This window comes from Phascolarctos cinereus, unplaced genomic scaffold (genome assembly GCF_003287225.1).
Source record: "Phascolarctos cinereus isolate Bilbo 61053 unplaced genomic scaffold, phaCin_HiC Scaffold_4;HRSCAF=312, whole genome shotgun sequence".
In the NCBI taxonomy this organism is placed as follows: Eukaryota; Metazoa; Chordata; class Mammalia; order Diprotodontia; family Phascolarctidae; genus Phascolarctos; species Phascolarctos cinereus.
The window spans coordinates 456,215,274-456,235,641 of NW_027555847.1; the positions used below are offsets into that span (position 1 = coordinate 456,215,274).

The window sequence follows — 20,368 nt, forward strand, 5'->3', positions numbered from 1 at the left end:
CATAAAACCTGATGAAAATACCTATGAATTTGCTGTTAGCAAGTACCCTTATTCATTTTATTCAAAATCATTACTAAGCCTAAACAAACTTGCTCGACTATATGAGGTAGTCCACATAGCAAATGAGGATAAGGAAAAAAACAACAACTCTGAAACATGAAGAATATCAATATATTTATGGGAAGAAAAAAACAGTAAATTCATGAGCAGAAAAAACACCAAAAATAAAGTTTAACAGCTTTTTAGTCTTAAAGCACAATACATTTTTTCATAGAAACAAACATAATATTGCCATTATATGCTTTTCATGTACCATAATATGGTAAAAATTAATGCACGAGGCCATTCACCGTAAAGAAAATCAATGGCAATGGTGAAGCAATTAAATGAATTCATCTTCATAAGACATTTTGCCCCTATACGTCCTAGCCTGCAGGAGTATTTGCCAGGATATAAAACAAAGAGATATGATTTTAATTTCAAGAGTACATAAAATGTTCAGTCTGTTTACTCTTGCATCTACTATGTATGCTACATGACCACTATGCATATGTTTGCATCATTGCTATTGTTTTATTCCATCTACCATTAAATACATGGTCCATTTGGGGCTATCTGTTTGATCTGAAAGATTTAGAGGCATCTAGTTGGTTTTTTTTTATCTACCTTTTAAGATAGATTCGTATTTGAAAATTAGGGGACTGTTTACCAAAAAAAATAGAAAACCAATATGAAGTGTGAACTCAACTCATGCCTAAACCTAAAAGATGAGAAAAACTGTACAGAAATAAACTTGAAAAACAGTGAAGCTTATTTGAGTAAGTAACAGCAGACTTTGGAAAATGGAAATAGTGACAGTACAGTTTTTCTTCATTTTCAGGTTAGCCATTTTTAAGCACAAGGTGATCTCTCTGAGGTCATCCATTTTATGCTTTTAGATTTATTATATTAGTGGCATACATAAAGCACCACATAATAACATTCAGATAGAAGAAAGGTAGAACATTTATGACTATGTAATTAACCATAACAGAAATAATTGCTAAGAAAATATAGCAATATTTAACACAGGATTTCTGAAACTTTCATATTCAAGATATTTTTCCAATAATATCCCATGTTTTTATTTTACAGAATTTATCCAGATTTACATGCACTGACACTTTGAGGGGCTACAAATAGTTGATATCTTCTATACAACAATGTTACAGCTTTATACAATTTAGAAGTACAGCATAGCATTCTGATTCATCTTTACCATCCCCTTCCAAGTGCTCTTTTTAACATTTTGCATTTCATTTGTCCTATTCAAACAACAGCAAATACTCTGAATGCCTTTCCTCCTGGAGGATTCTGCAAACTGCAAAAGAAAAAACAATGCATGAATTATGGGTGTGTGTAAATAAATGTTTATAAGAATGGCATCATAGCTTCTAAATTCTTACATAATTGCCTCCTTAGTCAAGTTAGTAAGGAAAACAGAATCTAATTTTCACTCAGGGAGTGACTGGGGCCTTAAGAAAAATCAAGCTTACTATTTACTTTAAACATACACACACACACACACACACACACACACACACACACACAAACACACCTATGTTAGTTACATAGATTGCAGTAAATTTAGATAACCCAAATAACTCTGTGCCATTCTCACCTAGAATATTTTCAAATAATTTAATCTAGAAAATCCTAGAGAGTGAAGAAAACATTTTTCATCAAATATTTCTTGTAAGTTCAATTAACAATAGAGTTGTTTTGTTTTGTAATCAGCTTTTCAGGCTATGAATTATAAGCTTACAGGAGACAGGCAGTTCTGGTACTGCAGCTTCTCCAGTAATTTAAGGGCCAACTGTTACAGAAGCATGATAAACCCACGCTCTGCCCTAGTCTCCTGACCTTTAAAACATATCAACTACAGAAATCTATTAACTAAGAAATAGGTAAATTATACTGGTTGATAAGTATAAGTTTTACCTTTCTGAGAAGATGCCATTCTGAAAGGAGGCAACGTAAACTTTTCTCTTGTCTACTGGCATGACATCAACATAACCACCCTGATTACGAACTACACCAGCATGAACAGCTGCTCTGCAAATACTAGACACCTGAGAGGGTGAAAGAAAAAAAAACATCTCATTTTGCAATTAAATTTCCTTATATTACATTTGGTAAACTGATAGTAAATGTAAAGGTATATTTAAGTAGGTAATTGACAAGGTATATTGAGCATCCAAAAGGCAATGATAAATCAACAAATTACGTAAGTTCATGGATGTGAAGCACGAAATGACCTTCAAGGTCACCTACCTATCTCTGCTCTATAGCCAATCTGGGAACTAAAGTCCAGAGATATGAAAAAGGTAAACTGAGAAAATACTAAGGTCAAACGAGACATAGGAATGATTGAAATGATGCAGTAAACCATCCTACAATCTAGCCATTTGGTATAGGTAGCTACTGCCTAAATGGTTTAGCATCACCACCCCCTATAAAGAGATCCAGTGGCAGAAAGCAGTTATTTGCTCTCCTTTCAAGAATATTCATCAGGCTTGGACTTGAAATTTTTAACTAATTCAAACAAATGATGCTCAGAACTAAGAATTCTGGGTTTGGTCATTTTTCATGTACTCAGTCTATGTTTATTTTTCCTTCTGGGAAGGTACATTTGGACATGACACTTCTTATATGTAGCAGTATTAATAAGGAAGAAAGGAAGAATAGCCACAGCTCCTACAGAATTTCTAATGATAGCTGTTGGCTGAATAGTTGATTTGAAACGGAATACTAAAAATATCCTATAATTACACGGGGTACAGTAGAATTTCTGGTACCTTTCACTAATTATTTCATTTTATTAAATTAACATTTATCATTAGTTTCACAATAATTTGCATGACCTTTGGGTATAAACTATTTTATTAATGCTTTCAACTCAATATAATCTTCTGGGAAGCAGTATAGTATTATGTAAAGAACAGTGGGGGTTTGGAATCAAAGATTAGGTGATGATGGAAAAATTAGAAGACTTCTCTCTGTTTGCTTGTCTCTCCTACTCTGATGCCTCATCTTGGCATGTAGGTGACTCTGGATACTTAAAGGCTATGCCAGCACAATGCAATGTCTAGCAGGTTCTACTCTGCTGGAAAACCATCAAGAAGAGGCCTAGAAACAGAATGGAATACTGTTGACCAAAGACCAGATAGGTTAAATGTAGAAAGGCTTATCATCAAAAGACTGGTCATTAGGTGGTTAATTTTTACAGCCACAGCAATTCATGAAGACTATCTACTAAGGTAGATAGGAATATAACATACATCACTCAAGGGAGTGATGATACTGAGGGGCTTATAGATCCCTGAAGTAGAATTTATATATATAGTTCCCTTAATAATATTTTAATCATCCATTATTTAAAAAGAGCTATACTGAGGTAGAATTCATGTGGAAAACATTTACTGGTTGAATGGAAGATGTTTGCGTTTTAAATCCCTTCAAAGTAATAAGAACAATTCTATTCCTAGAGCAACAGGGGATTGTTAGCTTTTTTGCATGTCATGGGTACCTGTGAAGCATATGGACCTATTTAGTCTTAGAATATTTTTAAATATGTAAAATAAAATGTGTAGGATCACAAAGGAAACCAATTATACTGAAATATAGTTGTCAAAATATTTTTAAATTATATTCACAGATAGCAGATTAAGAATTCTTGTGAAGATTAAACAATAATCTTTGAGTTCTTCAAAATTCCTGTGATTAACATGTCCTTTCTTCCAAATATTCTACTAAAATATTTTTATAGTTGAGTGTGGTTAGATAAAACTATACATCTTTTGCTTGAAGACTTCCCAAATACCTCCAAACAATATAATAAGACCTCTACCCTCCATCCTCATGTATGTTCTTTAATCCTAACTTCATTGATTTAGATTCCTGCCTTTTTCACTTTCTACACATATGGTCTGTCTCATGAGCATTATATATTAACATAAACACTTGGTTTGCAATTACATAACCTTACTTTATTGCTATGCTCTGAAGTTTGTGTTATCTTTTGGTATTTAACCTATCAAGGAATCTAAATGCCAAGCTCCTTAATCGTTTCTCCTCTTTGTGAAATGGCTGCTATCTACAAATGTACACCATGACTCCACAAAGGCATTTTAATCATAGTTTTAAACCCCTCACTCAAGAAATATTTGCATTTGATATAATTCATATGAGATGGGATTAACAGTAATTCAGCACACATTTCACAATTTATCCTGTTCTGTTAGAGGAGAATTATCAACATTTTCCAAAGGCAATAAAAAGTGCCTGGATATACCATTCATTAAACTTTAAGCACTTTAGAGTATTCTTAAGCAATTGTTTCCCCTATGCCTGGGCAACTGGCATGCATTCCTGATCAAGTTCAAAGGTCAAAAAGGATTTTCTCTTCATATCCAGTCTTTACCAGAACAAAGATGCACAGTGTGAAAACAATGAGGAATTTATAGTGGAAACAATGGTACTCACTCATATTGAACACAGAGAACTTGTAATTAACCAGAATGAAAGTCCAAAATCCTTTCTCAAGAATTAAATGTGTGAAGTGTATCTGCATGTATAGTGAACATCAAAGGCAATTCAGTTCATAGAAAGACAGACATAAATATAGAAATGAAATGAACTTCAGAGCCCTCTGATTTTGCAAATGAGGCAATTGAGATCTATGGAGTTTAAATGTCTTGCCCAAGGACACAGAGGTCAAGGCCAGAAGCAGGACAAATTCCTTTGCCTCTCTTAGAGTCTGTGTGCTTTTACCTGTATCACCCCTCCTTCCCCTACCCCTAGTCCTGTTATACTTTATTTGAAGTGAGATTGTGTTCCTTGAGTGAATGGCATATTTTGAAACTTGTTGAATTTTCTTATTTATAGGGTTCTTAATGTCTCTGTCTCAACCTTCCAGCCAAAAAAAAAAAAGAACTTATACTGTGTTCAACCTATTCATTTAACTGGAATACTATGAGAATGGTAGAATTTTTTATAAATTACAATAATAAGGAAATAGATATTTCTATAAAGGGAAATTTTATTTAGGAAACCAGTACCTGAGATTACTTCAATATGAAAGTTATAAAAGTTTTGTGATTCAAGTATATTTAAGAAAAAAGAATTCATAATTCACCTTAAAGAGAAGCTGAACTGAAATAATTTACTGAGTTTGTAGAGAAATTTGGAATTCTCAGCTAGAGGCCATATTTTACAAATCAATCATCCAGAAAACAGCTACAAACAAATAAGTACACCCCAAAAAGATTTCTAAGCAGCCTATTCAATTAGAAATGTACTTTATTCATGAGTGGCTGAGTCACCCATCTATATATACTCAAATACAGTGAATAAAAATAAATGGTACCATATAATAAAGATAAAGATTGCAGTGGTAAGTAGAACATAGCTGAAAGTAGAAAGAATAAGAAGCCTATGAATCTCTGTAATTGACCAGGAAACAGAAAAGGTAAGCTATTTGCCCAAGATCACATTATTAGCTATTAGCAAAACTGGAACTAAAACCCAGTTATCAGTTCCCAATTTGGTACCTTTTACATCCTCCCATAACTATAGAAAATATAAAGAGAAGGAAGAATGTCCTTCTACATACATACATACATACATACATACATACATACATACATACAGAGAGAGAGAGACAGAGAGGGAGAGAGAGAGAGAGAGAGAGAGAGAGAGAGAGAGAGAGAGAGAGAGAGAGAGAGAGAGAGAGAGAAAAGTTGTAGTTATCTGGGATATTTACTTTATTATAGAATTCCTCATTCTCTGAGGATGATAAATTTTTCAATTCAACAAATACAGGATGTACCAAAATCTTAGTACAATTTTAACCTATTAAAATATAAAACTGCACTAAGACTTTTTGGGAAACCCTGTATTTACAGAATTTTTATGGACAAGACAAAATGCCTGGGCATAATGACAGTAATGAAAGGTACATTTGGGAAATTAGGCTGAGGCTAGATAATTAAGAGCTTTTGATGTCTGAGAAGGTTACTAGGTAGGAAAATGGGACCCATAAAAAATGGTTTTAGAAGAAGAATAACATAAAAAGAGCTTTCATTTTGTGGTGGGGATTAGAATAAAGTATAGAGAAGGAAAAGGAGTAATACTCCAGGAAATGAGGACAGTAGCACTAGAAATGGAAAGAAGAGGAGGAAGGTAAGAAGATAGCACCAATAGAACTTGGGAATCAATTGTATAGTGAATGAGAGAAGGTGTCAAAAATGACTAATACTGTTGGACAAGTAAAACAGTATTAGACTTATCATCAGAAGATAAAAGTTCTATGCCCAGCTCTAACTCTCAGTGGATATGTGACCTTGGGCAAATTATTTCTCTTTTTTGGGCATTCTGTTTCTTCATCTGCATAATGAAAAGTATTAGTTGCCTAAGTTTGAGCTCTAACATTCTAGAAGATTACCAAGATAGATGAGGTTTTCATGATATTCATGTGCAGCAAAAATCATCTTCCTCAATTATTGTTAATATGACTTCTAACTGCTTAAAAGCCTACAGTATGGCATAAAGACCTTCCATCTACAAGTTTCAAGGTAGCAGTTCTCTCCTTCTCTTCAGAACTAACTGCCTTCAGATTACGCATATTTGGGTTACCCAAGCTTATACTTTTTGTTCTGGACAAGCAAACCACCTTGTTGTAAACCCTGTATATAGCTTGCTTATCCTTGACTTTGAGCCTTACCTAGAATGCCTTCACTACACCTTTTATGTAAACCATACTTCAAAACTTGGCCTAAATGTTTGTTTTTTCTGCCATGACAGCTCCACAGCTAAGACCCCCTAACTCTAGTTATACCATTCATTTCTACATACCTCATCTATCTGTTCTTTTTAAGTATTGATCTTGCAGTCTCCATTGGAACCTAGGCTCCTCAAATGTTACATTGGCAATAAAAATATTATTAATATATGATAAACTTCATTTTCCCCTTGCATATAACACCAAGAAATGACCTGTTTTTTTTTCTTTCCTAATAATATCACAAGAAATTTTTCTTCATGAGCCATGGAGTAACTGGATAACAAGAAAAAAAAGTGATTTTTTTTGAAGTTTTACTCCACATTCTTAGTCTTAGCCAAACATAGATTAATTCAATCCTCAGGAATAAATAGCTTACTAAAAGGAGGATAGTGTCTACAATCAAAAAACAATTATAAATAAATATTATTTTGTAACTCTAAAGTATACTTGTTTAAAACGGGAGTGTATCAACCTATAATTTTTCCCTTGCTTTGTCATGTGAAAATATAAAAGGTAATGGCATACAGTTCATATATATATATATATATAAGTACTTTAGAGTTGGATAAATTAAGCTACTTACATCAGAATAAATTCGAGTTCCAATTACACGAACATAGTGTGGGTTAGCTTGCATGCAATTGCGAGGACAGTATACCCTGAAAAATATATTTTATAAATATACATTTATAAATATAAAATAACAAAAAAGTAACCCTGACCTATATTTCCTTTTCTTTCCTATTCCTTTTTATGAAACATGACAAGTGTGCAATCTGACAGCAGAGACAATTTGTCCAACTTATTTTTACTTTCCCTAGAGTTTGGTATAAATGGTTTTTTTTCCCATTTTTTCCAGCCTTTTTCTACTTTTGTGGGTCAAGAAGAAAACAAACAAAAAAAAAATAAACTTCCACATATTATTAAAGAAGTAGTTTCCTCATATGTCTTTGGAACTTAATAGGTTTTCTAAAATTCACTAAGAATATAATCTAGGGAGTAATTCAGAAACTTCTGCCTGCCTCACTCATGACCGAGAGATGTTATATGCCTCAGCTTAAAAAGAGTTTGCAGGTCTTTACTGCTTACACAAACATTGTCAGCACTCAATTATCCACACCAAGTTATAGATGGCTTGTGTTTTCACAGCGTGAGAGGCTGTCAAGGACAAAGTAAATTCCTTAGGTGTGCCCCAATTTTAATTTTTCAAAAGAGAAATGTATAAAATAGGCAAAAAAAAATCAGCAAACACACTTTTCATAGAGAGGCACAGACATGACATCAAAACAAGAGGAAATTCTTAAAATGCCAAAGATTTTGCTTAAAAAAATAGATAATATCTTATCAGAAAACCATTATAAGTAATCTAAATATTTTATATAATACTTTGAAATATTCTTCTGCAATAGGAATGGCTGATTCATTTTTCAAATTCAAATAGTACTTCTCTTCAATGTATGTATATATATTTCTGTGCATATGCATCTACAGACAAAACTTTAAGGCAATTTTAAAAACAAAATGTAATAATATGAGTTAACTTTGGGAACTTTGGGTTGGAAAGCGAGTTTTTGGTAACCTGTAGGGAGATATTGTGAGATATCTTTCATAATGTCCTACTAGAAAAGTCATTTTGAGGAAATGAGGCACTGAATGACCTCTCCTTAATTCATTATCTATTTGTCCAAACAATTATTAAGAACTACTAGGACAAGTCACTGGGGAAACACAAATAACTCTGGCATAGGCCACTGTTCTTTGATAATTTACAATACAATGGTGGTAGGGAAGTAAACAAATAATCATGGTACTATGAAGAATTGTATGAGAAGAATTTGCTCCACAGAATTTGAAGAGGAAATCACTTTTACTGACAGGTGAAAGCTGTGCCAAGGTTTTGGAAGGAGGTAGCATTTGAACTGGGTCCTAGAGGCTGGAGTCCATTTTAGGCTTGGGCTAAGTAAAGAGACATATAGACTGAAGAAGAAAGGAAGATCGGAAAATAGGAATGAAGGCAAGATGTGAAAGTAGGAAAGGAACAATGCAATTCAGCTGAGGAATAAATTTCAAGAATGGTAATGGCCTGAATTACAGTCAGAACCAGACTGAGACAGGTTGGGGGAAGGGAAGGGAATAAGCATTTATAAAGCCTACTGCATGCCAGGTACTGTGATAGATACCTTTTTTTTTAACAAATTTATCTCATTTGATTTATCAATAACACTAATATTCTCAGGTTATAGCTTATTCATTGGGCATCAACACTGTTCAGAATCTGAAAGCAGGTTTTACTCTATTCTCTTTGTGTCTGGTGTTCAGACAACTCTGCTTTGGTTGGGTGAGTGCTGGTTTCCTGGCAAATGTTTCAATGTACGGTAGATTGCATGAAAGCAGTGGCTCCTCAAACTATAGTTGTCATGCGATCCATAGCTCATGTTAGCTTCTAGAGGGCAAGGGAAAACTTTGCCTTACAACAAAGGAGGTGCATAAGAAATGCTTAATGAACTGAATTACTTATCCTGTAAAATTCATACTCGCTTTTTAGCAAAATCTTGATGGAAACATATAACACATGATAAATAATCACTAAAAACAATAAATCTTTTTAAATAACAGCTAGGTATTTTTAAAGTATTTTTTTCCAAAGCAAAAAAGGGGGAAAGTTTTTATTTGAACAAATTACCACTTTATAATATACCTGTAATAAGAAAACTTCCTGACAGAAGACATAACATATAGTTCTTAGTATAGTCATCACTCTTACAAAATATCAGGGTGCTCATTTTCAAGTGTAGTATGATGTCTCCTTTGATTTAAAGTCGTAGACCAAAATGATAATTCACCCAAAAAGTAAATCAGATTTTTCATTAAAGTTATATTTCAACCAGTTTAACTTATTGACATTATTGGCAGTTTATAGATTTCTTACACTGGTATTAGGAAATAGGACTTTAACTTGACTTAAAAGTTAATCAGATTATATTACACTCTTCCTTTATGTAGTTATACTTTGGGAAACATGATTTGATTCACGTTATATTTAAAAATGCTTGCTAATTAGCTGTTTTATAATTGAGATCTATGGTATTTTGGTGGGGCTCCATTTTTAATTGTTATTCTTAACTTATAAAGAGCAGGTAGGGATTTATACAAATAAGGTAGGTGATACTTAGAACTTTATAATATATAACACTTGATTTGATTCTCCCTAAATTTAGGTTTTCTTATGGTAAAATTTTATTTAAAAAAAGTCAAAAATTTTATATTCAAATTTCAATAGGACAAAACAAGTTCCTCCATCATCAAGATTACAATGACTGAATGGCAATTTGAAGAAATCATTTCAATGTGTGTCCCAAAGTGGCATAAATTTGTCATTTAAAAAAATTACCCCTTAACTTGTTTATTTTGTTATTTCTTTAGAATAAATTACAGGTAAGGAAAGCCTTCAAGGAAGGGAATGACTAGGGGTAAAAAGAAATCAAAGAACAGTGAAGCCACCATCATTTAAGACTTTCAGCTTTGTTGGAATGATTTCAAAACCCCACTGCTTCAGGGTACTCAAAATAGTCTAAGATAAAATTGATTGTAGCTACACAGTACTTCAGTGGTTGAGCAATGTTTATAACCATGCAGAAAGTCAAGACAGTCTTCAATATTGATGCCTTCTCTGCTACCCACAAAAAAGTGCTCCACCCACCCAAATATGGACATAGAAGTACCAAAGAGCATGAGTCTTCTTTCCTTGTGACATTATTCTCCCACCCCACAAAGAATCTAAAGGATGATAGGTTTTTTTAAGGTTACTCACAATATTCGAAATGCAAAAAAAGGAATGATTACCTACTAAAATGCACGTCCTCTTTACCTGAATCTTCCATTACCTTAGTAACATATATGATGTGACTACAAAATAACAAAAATACCTTTCTTCTCTGTTTTATGTAACCTACTATATACTACATTTTGTCAGGGACAGGAATTGTGATTTCATTGGTATATGGAACTACCAATGAGAAAATTTTCTTCTACCAGTTTAGATTAGCATATATCCTTCAACTTAGTCCCAGAGTACTGCAACCCAAAGGATACTTTTATTCCTGATTAAGTGTTTTTTAAAGACATAAAATCAATAAACTCAATTCAGAATTTCATATATGTAAAACAAGCTGAGATTATAGTTTAAATACTTCAATCACAAGACAATTCCCAAGAACACATGATGAAATGTTCTCTACTTCTAGCAAAAGAACTAATAGAGTATGAATGCAGAACAAAGCATACTATTTTTTACTTTCTTTATTTTTCTTGTGGTGTTTATTTTTTGTTTTTATTATTTTGTTTTATCTTGTGTTTTCTTTCACAATGTGACTAATACGGAAATTTTTAAAAATTTCAATCAACAACTAAAACTAATGGCTTAGCTATGTAATAATTATGAAATGGCCCTAAGAGCTCCTTTCTTTTGGTATGCAAAAGATTTATAGAACTAGGTAGATAGTTATGATTTATCATGTCTAATTCAGCATACTTACTATCCATTAATTATATTCAATGAATTAAATAAAAGAAAGACAATTATAAAATTGTATACTATATTTCATTTATGTTTGTACTTTTAAACAAAACACTTATATCCTATACATTAAAGTTTGCATCTTCAACCGAATATCTCCAATTAAAAATCTAAGTAAAATGTGTAGTTTGGGGGCTTTGATATTTACTGTAGAAACTAATTCAATTCAAGGAATATTTATTAAATACACTTTTAAGTACATTGCTATGCCAGGTTCTTTGTACATGGTATTCATTTAATAAATAGTTGTTGAGTGAAATTAAACATTAATGAAAAAACTCAATACTGAGAGTGCAGTGCAACACTTTGCACAAATATTATTTTTAATTATTTAGAAGGTAAGCTCCTTCAGGGCACTGATTATTTCTTTTTTGTCTTTGAATCACCAATGCCCTTTATATAATTCCTGTCACATAGTAGATACTTAACAAATACTAGTTGATAACCTTTTTTCCTCCACCTAAGTTTTAGAAGAGGATAGTGGGCATTTACACTTTCTGATTGTTTTGTAATAAGAGTTAAATTTGATCATATTTTGGAATTACAAAATACAGAAGAACAATTGAATTAAAGATAGGATGGTAAAATAGTTGATCTTACATAACAATTAAATAACTTTCAGAAACAGACTTTTGTAAGATGGCAGATAGGTGGCATAGCAAATAGAGTGCTTGGCCTGGAGTCAGGAAGACTCATCTTCATGAGTTGAAATCTCACCTCAGACACTTACTAGCTGTGTGACTCCGGGCAAGTCATTTAACTTAGTTTGCCTCAGTTTTGTTGGAGAAGAAAATGGCAAATTGCTCCTGTATCTTTGCCATGAAAACCCCAAATGGCATCACAAAGTGTCAGACATAACTCAACAACAAGAAATGCCATAAAAAAACCTATCAATCTTAATGTATTTATTGATCTCCTGCTATGTGTGAGAATAGTGTGCTAAAGAGAAAGATGAAATAGCTCCTGCCATCAAAGAACTTTACAACTAGTAAATGGATTTGTGGAATGAGAGAGAGTGAGGAATTGAAGATTACTCAATATTGTGATACTAGATAATTAGATGGATAATGATGCCCTTGGCAGAAATACAAAGTAGAAGAGTGCTTGGCTTGATGGGAAAAAAATGAGTTCAGTTGGAGTATATTGAGTTTTAGACAAGACATTAATTTTGAAATACCCAAAAGTCAGTTGGTTAGGTAAGATTGGAAGTCAGGAGAGATTTGGGTGGGATACATAGATGTAGGAATCACCTGTACATAGATGACAGTTACACCTATAGAAGATAATGAACTCACAAACATAAAGAGTGTAGAGAGAGAAATAGTTCAAGGTTGTGATCCAGCAGAGGAAACCAAGTAGAGGTTAGACAGGGAAGAGAAGAACCAATAGAGAAGTGCCACAAAAACCCGAAGAAAAGACACTAATTTGTGGAGAGGTCATTCAATAAATGGCATCATACAGCCTAGTCTTACATATGCTAGGTCTTGCATGACAGTAATAGAATTATCTTAATTTTCCAGTAGGTTCAGGGTAGTACTGTAATGATACAAAGAAGTTCAACATGTATGTACCCAAGAGCTATCTATAAGAGATACTACAGCTACAGGTCCATATGGCTTGGGAGTTCCATGGTATACACCATGGATGTTACTCTAGGAGACATAAGAGTGATGGACAATCTCAATAATCACAACAAAGATATGTACAACTCCTCTATTGTAACAAGAATTAGATCTTTCTTGTGCTTTATACAATACAGAGCTTTTACAGTAAACACTTGATGACAGTCAAAATGATAGTAACAAGTTTAGAACAACAATATCCATAAAATTCACATATAATAATAATAATTATTATATAGTGCTTACTATGTGACAGGGTCTGTGCTATGTGCTTTATAATTTTTATGTTATCTGATATTCACAACAACCTTGGGAGATAGACACTACTATGGCCCCCATTTTACAGATGAGAAAACTGGGGCAAACAGAGACTAAGTGACCTGTCCAGGGTCATACAGTCCAGTGTCTGAAGCAGGATATGAACTCAGGTCTTCCTGATGCCAGGACCAGTACTCCATCCACTGAACCATCTAGCTGCCTCTAGTTAACAATAAACACTAATAATATTTATACTATAACATACTTATAGTAAAAGGAAAAATAATTCTTGAACTCTAGAAATGTTCAAGGCAAATTTCTAAGTCTATAAGTTACAGAGAAGGTGCCAACCTCTACTGATAGATGAAGTTCCCTCCTAGGGAAGTTATCTGTACTGCTAGAATCACAAATCCAGTCCCAAATATATAAATTATCATCAAGTTTTCAAGAATGTTACCTTGGGCAGTGGGAAGCAGGCTTGTGAAATGGGCATAATTGTTCCACAGTTGTTTCACAAGTGATGGCTTGAACTAAAGAAATATAAATACAAATCAATAAATGCATAGAAAAAGTAACAAAATCAGTAGTATTAAAAATTAGGTTAAAAACATGAGTGCTAACCTGTCACTTTAGAGACTGTGAAGGAATTGGCAGATTGATATTTGCTGAAGATAAAAAAGACAGAATGAGTCAATAATTTTCTTAGGCATATCAAGACTGTCATTAATTCTGACAATAGTTACTGACATAGCTTTTGATAAAGTTTCTTACTAAAATGTAAGTGAATTACATCATGTACAAAAACTCATCTGGACATGTTTGGGAATTCTCAATGGGAACACAACATAAAGAATAATTTAAAACAATAAGTCAGATATAAAAAGCAGAATTTAGGATTCTCTTATTAGTACTAAGTTCATGAGATATCAAAAGTAAAATTCCTTTTAGTGTTTATTTAAAAATAGGTGTTAAACAGAATAGTAATAATTTATATTTGTGAACTTTCACTACAAAGGAAACCAAAGGTCACTACAAATCTCCAGTTTTTTTTTTTACTGTAACTCTATCTACAATCTTATCACAAGGAACAACTTTATGGAATTGAAATAACACCAACTTTGGAATTCAGAGCCCTCTGTTTAAGTACTGGTTGAACATTTAATTTCCCCCCCAACACACTTTCCCTTGCCTTTGCTCTTCTTGCCATCCCAGAAAGTGTTAGATAACCTGGGGTATAGGGTTGGAAATGAAAGATGGGAGGAAGAAAGGAGTTTGGATACAGGATAGCTGAGAACAGTGGTTCTTTCCTTCTTGCCATTTTTCTCACAATAGATTAATAAAAACTACAAGAAGAATGAGATGATGCAAACAATACCCCAAATACTGGGCCTAATATCAATATAGTCTCTAATACTATAACACACCTTGTATCATTTCTTAGACCACATTTGTATGTTCTGAAAACTTAGATAAGGCTTTGTGACAATGAAGTTATTCAGAAACCTCTTGGAGTATTTTGGACAGGTATGTCATCAAAATCTAAGTTTTGTAGAAACAGGCTGTTACATCAATGTAATATGAAAATGATCGCAATCTATATTAAATCAATCTCAACTATCAGATCTCTCATGAACTTCATGCAGGCCTACATTGTTTCAAGTAGATCCAATATTTTCATATCGAGATATGAATATAATAAATGAAAGCATTCTTTGCCTTACAAAAGGTTCCATTAAAGATTTCATTAAGTATCAAACTTCCCTAGTATGCAATAAATAGGTTTTGATTAACCCGATTTTCAAGAACATAGCTGTTATACAAAGTTACAGTTGAAAAGAAACATTAACATACCATATAGTAAAAGTGCATTACGTTAATTATGAAAAAAATTAACTCCCCAAACCCTCATTTCTATCTACCTAAATACTGCATAGTGTCCAATATTGCATAATGTTACCCTTTTTCCCCAACCTTTACTAAAAAGACCTCAATTTTACATAAATGAAATACCAACTGGGGGCAGCCAGGTGGCGCAGTAGAGAGAGCTCTGGCCTCAGAGTCAGGAGGACCTGAATTCGAATCTGACCTTAGACACATGACACTTACTAGCTGTGTGACCCTGGGCAAGTCACTTAACCCTGATTGCCTCACCAAAAAAGCAAAATAAACAAATAAACAAACAAATACCAACTACTGAATACAGATAAAGATCTCAGGGTAGGGGTTGAATTTGGGAGTGAAAATACTCTATTATAAGCATTAATATAAAAAGAAAACTTTTTTATTTTGCAAATGAAGGTGATCTATTTTAATCAACATAAATAATAAGGATTATGATTACTAGCATACAAAATAGCAAATCTCTGAAGCTTTCTATACCCCCAAAAGAAAATCTGCACAAAATGTAGTCTAATTATTTAAGCACTACATCTAAGCAACATTTGTGGGTATTTCAATCCTATGTGAATGGAGCAAAAATAGAACTGTTTTGTATTTCATGAAGAAGATATTATTATATGATCATAAAAATTTTCACAATATACCTTGTAGGAAGGGGGAAAAAAAACCTCTTTACAAATTTGTTTGAGAAGCAGTATTTTATTCTACTTTTTACACTATATACATATAAATATATATTTAATATTTTATAATGTGCTATTTGATACTAATAACAAGAATCTAAAGTTAAATCAGTAAAAATGAATACATTGCACTATATTAAATATGAATTAACTGAACAGTTAAAATTATGATAAATTCTGTATGATAAGCAACTTACATTTTTATCACTGGAATTTTAAACTTTTTCATGTCTATTAATATCTATCATTTCACATCTATTCATCTTTTATGTTTCACTAATATATTGAAAAGAACTTTTTGTTGTTGTGGCATACAGAATTCTAAGCAGGGTTGAAAACAGATGCAAGGAAATACTAAAAGAATTCTCTAATGCTATTTTATGAAAGTTATAAACTCAAATGGCATCCAAATAAGTTGTGCTTAAACTTCAGTTTTTTTTACATGGCTTCAAATGAAACTTCTTGGTATTTGGGTATTTAAGACAACACATTATTGGTAAAATGTTGAAAACAATATAGTGAATGGAGTCCTGGACTCGGAATCATGGAAGACTCGGGTTTCAATCCTGCCTCCAACCCTTCCAAGCTGTGCGACTTTGTCACCTAACCTTTCTCAGCTTTAGTTTCCTCCTCTCTAAAATGAAGAATTCAATGTCTTTTAAGATGTCTTATAGATCTAAATCTATGATCCTGTGATCCAAATGAAAAACTGTTTCCTAAAACAAACAAAAAAAACCCTGCAATTCTTCCCAAAGAAGGTATTTCCAGATAACATGCTTTTTTACGAGAATTTTTCCCCAAGCTACTCTATATTCTACATTATAGGCAAATTATATTCTGATAAAGCATATCAAATTATGATAAAATCATCCATCACTACCAGTTCTTCAATATCTTGAATACCAATATATTATATATGCAGTGAATAGAACATCTTAAATATTACCTTGAAATGATGATGTTTGGAAAATTCAAGACTATACCTGAACTTATGACAGTTTATAGGCATGGAAATCTTTTAAAAACTGACTTTCTTCTTAGCATACAGAAAGCAAATTCCTTAAAATGTTTCTGAATATTCAATTATTTTCATCATGAAAAGCAAAATATATAACTAATTTTCAAAAAATTGAAAACCAAATCTGAATCTGAAACCTGAAGTATAATTTTGAATTAAAACATGAGAAGTTTTCTTTCAAATAAAATTTGTAAAAATATCATACTTTGCTACTGAAATTAAAGATGGACATTTTCTTATACCTGAGAAGAATCTTATTTTCAAAATTAATTTCTGAAAACGAGTTCAAAAGTTTGGTCATAATACTGGACATGTGGATTCTTGTTTTGCACAGATAACTATTTCTGTTAAAACTATTTCTCTTAAAAATAAAAGTATCAGGTTGTCCTATAAGCACAATTTAGAAATAAATATGTTACAATTTAGCATTATATAGATCATATCTGCCATAACCATGGATAGAAAAATTAAAGCAGCTATCCCTTAAAATGAAAAATCTAATTTATCTTCTACTAACCTCTTTAAAAATAGGTTCATTAGTATTCAACAGGAAAAGTATATTCTGATTTTTAATATTTTCTGTATGCTTCTGTAGCTTCCACCAGAGACATCTAGTTTGTGGATATGTATGTGTACACACACACACACATACCCTATATATAGAGACATCAGCTTTAGAGTAGTATTTCTGCATACTTCAATGTGAAAATAAATAAGTTTGTTTAACATACAGCAGAGATTTTCCAAAAAGATAAATTCTATTTTATAACACAATAATTTGGTTCTAAATAAATACTTACCCAATTGATTGAATGCCATTTCTATAGGATTTGATGAAATAGTGCTTTCTTCCTTGTCTGGTGATATCTACCCAACCACCATCATTGTCTATTATTCCATAATGTATTGCAGCTCTACAGATGCTTGATTGCTTGGGGGGAAGGGAAAGGGAAAGGCATAGAGTAAATTATTTTTGTGATGAAACATTATCACACTTTAAGGTTGAAAAGAACATGAACCTATTTACATGACTTGAGAAAGAAGAATAGATTCACACAGCAAAATGATCGGATATATGTAACCTCCATTTTAAAAAGTTTAGTGTCTATGAACATTTATAGAAATTCCTCTTCTCTTTAATTCTAATCAGTAGGTATTGATTAAGTGCTTATGCTGGGCACTGGGGATACAAACAAATAAACAAAAATCTCTGCCTTCTAATATCATACTTCCTTCTGCCATTTCAACTGTTTTCAATATCGAATCATTAAGTGATTCTATTGATCATATTTACCATTTCATAATGTACACTTCCAATAACTTTGGCTGTGCTATCCAAGCAACCAGCAGGGCATTCATATCTAAATAGAACATTTGGAAAGAAGTTAAATTACTTGAATTTGAAAATGATTTTGTATTGCTTTCCATAAAATCTTGAGAATAAAACATAACAGGTACCTATTGCATGTTGTTCCTTTGCACTGGTCTCTTAATCTCACCTCACAACCAACAATTTGAGCTAAAGATAAGAATAAACCATTACAAAACTATTTTAAGTAATAGAACAGAGGTCAAAATTTTTATTTAAGACATAAGAGCATTTTGATTCAAGAACATTTAAATGCCTACAAGCAAATAATTGAATCTTTTGTGAAAAATCCATCCTATAACCAAAAAATCCAATCCTGTATAAATATGAGGATTAAAAGTTCATTATCAAATAGTAACATCAGAATTAAATCTTCAACTTAATGTATTTCAGAATTCCAATGTATCCATTACCTCAATTACAGGTGTATACCCTCTAACAGTATAGCTCATACATAATCCATCTATAGCTTCTTAGCCTGTCAAGGTCCTTTCATAAATTCTCGAGAGAAGATCCGTTCACTGCACTAAAGGTCTTCTCTGGATTTTTTGTGTCATGTAGATACTACAACAACATTTGAATCATCTACCTACTCCCCTTACCATAGATTCTAAGAATGTCCCAGTGTCTTTTCCAGTTATATATATCCTTGATTATGTATTTCATTTCTTTCATTTACTATAAAACCTAAATTTTTTTTAAAAATCACTATATATTATTCTTAGAAAGAGAAAACAGAGTTCAGAATCTGTGGTCTGAGCTGTACCCACTAGAAAAATGAAAAATAAAAGTACGATATGGATGTCAGTGGCACTCAATATAGCATTCTTAAAGTTTTGGTTGTATGACTCCAATATTTTAAAGTTGAGGCTATGTAGATATGAATTATCCACCACCACAATCTCAAAAGAATCAAAATTCCAAAGGATAGAGGAAAGACAGGTAGTATATCTAAACTGCATACAGGATTTCTCCAAATCAAAACTATTGTAAAGCCCATCATTAAGTCCAGGTATAACCAGAACCAGAGGTGAGTCAATTACAAACAAAGGATGAATCTGACATATTGGGGAGATCCTATGAAAAAGGACTCTAAATTTGAAAGTGTTTTTCATATGTTGGTATTATTATTGTGGTAAACAGACATATTAGGAAGTAGGTAGTAATTGCACAAAATGAAAAATTAGGAAGGTATTTTGATTTTTGCCAGTGGAAAAAAAATCTCCATACTGATGGGAAGTATCAAAGTCTTTTAAAATCATTCCCTTTAATACAAAAGAAAAGGTCTTACACATTTGCTGTGTACTTATAACTTCATTTCTGTTACTGTCATCAGCTCTTGTTTGAATCTGGGGATCATACACTTGTGACTGCTGTCGTTCAATTTCATTTGTTTCTTCTGGTTCACGAGGAGAGAAATGCCTTTCTGAGCCTTCTGTTATATAGAATGAATTAAAGAGAGAGAAACAAAAGCCCGTTTTACATTTATATTAGTTCTAGAAACTTGCTTTGTAAGGATATTTTTACAAATACTGAGTAAGATAAATCTGAGGAAAAACTAGCTGAAAAATCTGTCACTCAACTGTAGTTATTGAGAAACAGCATGGTAAAACAGAAAAATAATTAAAATTGTAATCAACTTAGAGAGACCATTATTCAAATCCTGCTTATAAACCATACAAGCAGGGACAAGTCACTCAACTTCTATAAACTTTATCTGTAGAACATGGATATTCAAATAATGCATTAAACTTACATAAATCTTCTCATCTGATTCCCACAATAACCCTCCTCAGGGAACTAGTTTTCAGAGTTACAAACCACAAAATTACCAGTTGTGGGAAATATTTAGGACAGAGGTGTCAAACAAGCAGCTTGTGTCCTATATGTAGTCCACAATCCTCCCAAGTGGAGCCCAGAACATAAAAATGTAATTGGTAAGTATTTCACAAAATAAAGAAAAATACAAGAAATGATAGGTAATGTTGCATTTTAAAAGTAAGTCAAAATGAGGACTGCATGGATCCTTATGGGTGGAGTAATGGCCCCATTTCTATCTGAGTTTGATATCACCGATTTAAGACATGAAGAGAACAAGCAAAAGGCACTAGAAAAGAAGA

At 32.5% G+C, this 20,368-nt stretch overlaps 1 protein-coding gene across 1 annotated transcript in view; it reads right to left on the reverse strand.

The window, feature by feature from the left end:
• Positions 1-1,097: 1,097 nt before the first annotated feature.
• The window catches only part of CRISPLD1 (cysteine rich secretory protein LCCL domain containing 1), a 50,578-nt gene continuing 31,307 nt past the window's right edge, over positions 1,098-20,368 (reverse strand). Inside the window, exons 7-15 of the mRNA XM_020971059.2 lie at positions 19,540-19,683; positions 18,338-18,398; positions 18,174-18,240; positions 17,680-17,810; positions 13,901-13,944; positions 13,737-13,809; positions 7,407-7,482; positions 1,981-2,111; positions 1,098-1,360 (exon numbers count right to left, since the gene is read on the reverse strand). Coding sequence (XP_020826718.1) covers positions 1,309-1,360; positions 1,981-2,111; positions 7,407-7,482; positions 13,737-13,809; positions 13,901-13,944; positions 17,680-17,810; positions 18,174-18,240; positions 18,338-18,398; positions 19,540-19,683 — 779 coding nt within the window. The 3' untranslated portion in view covers positions 1,098-1,308. The remainder of the gene's footprint in view (positions 1,361-1,980; positions 2,112-7,406; positions 7,483-13,736; positions 13,810-13,900; positions 13,945-17,679; positions 17,811-18,173; positions 18,241-18,337; positions 18,399-19,539; positions 19,684-20,368) is intronic.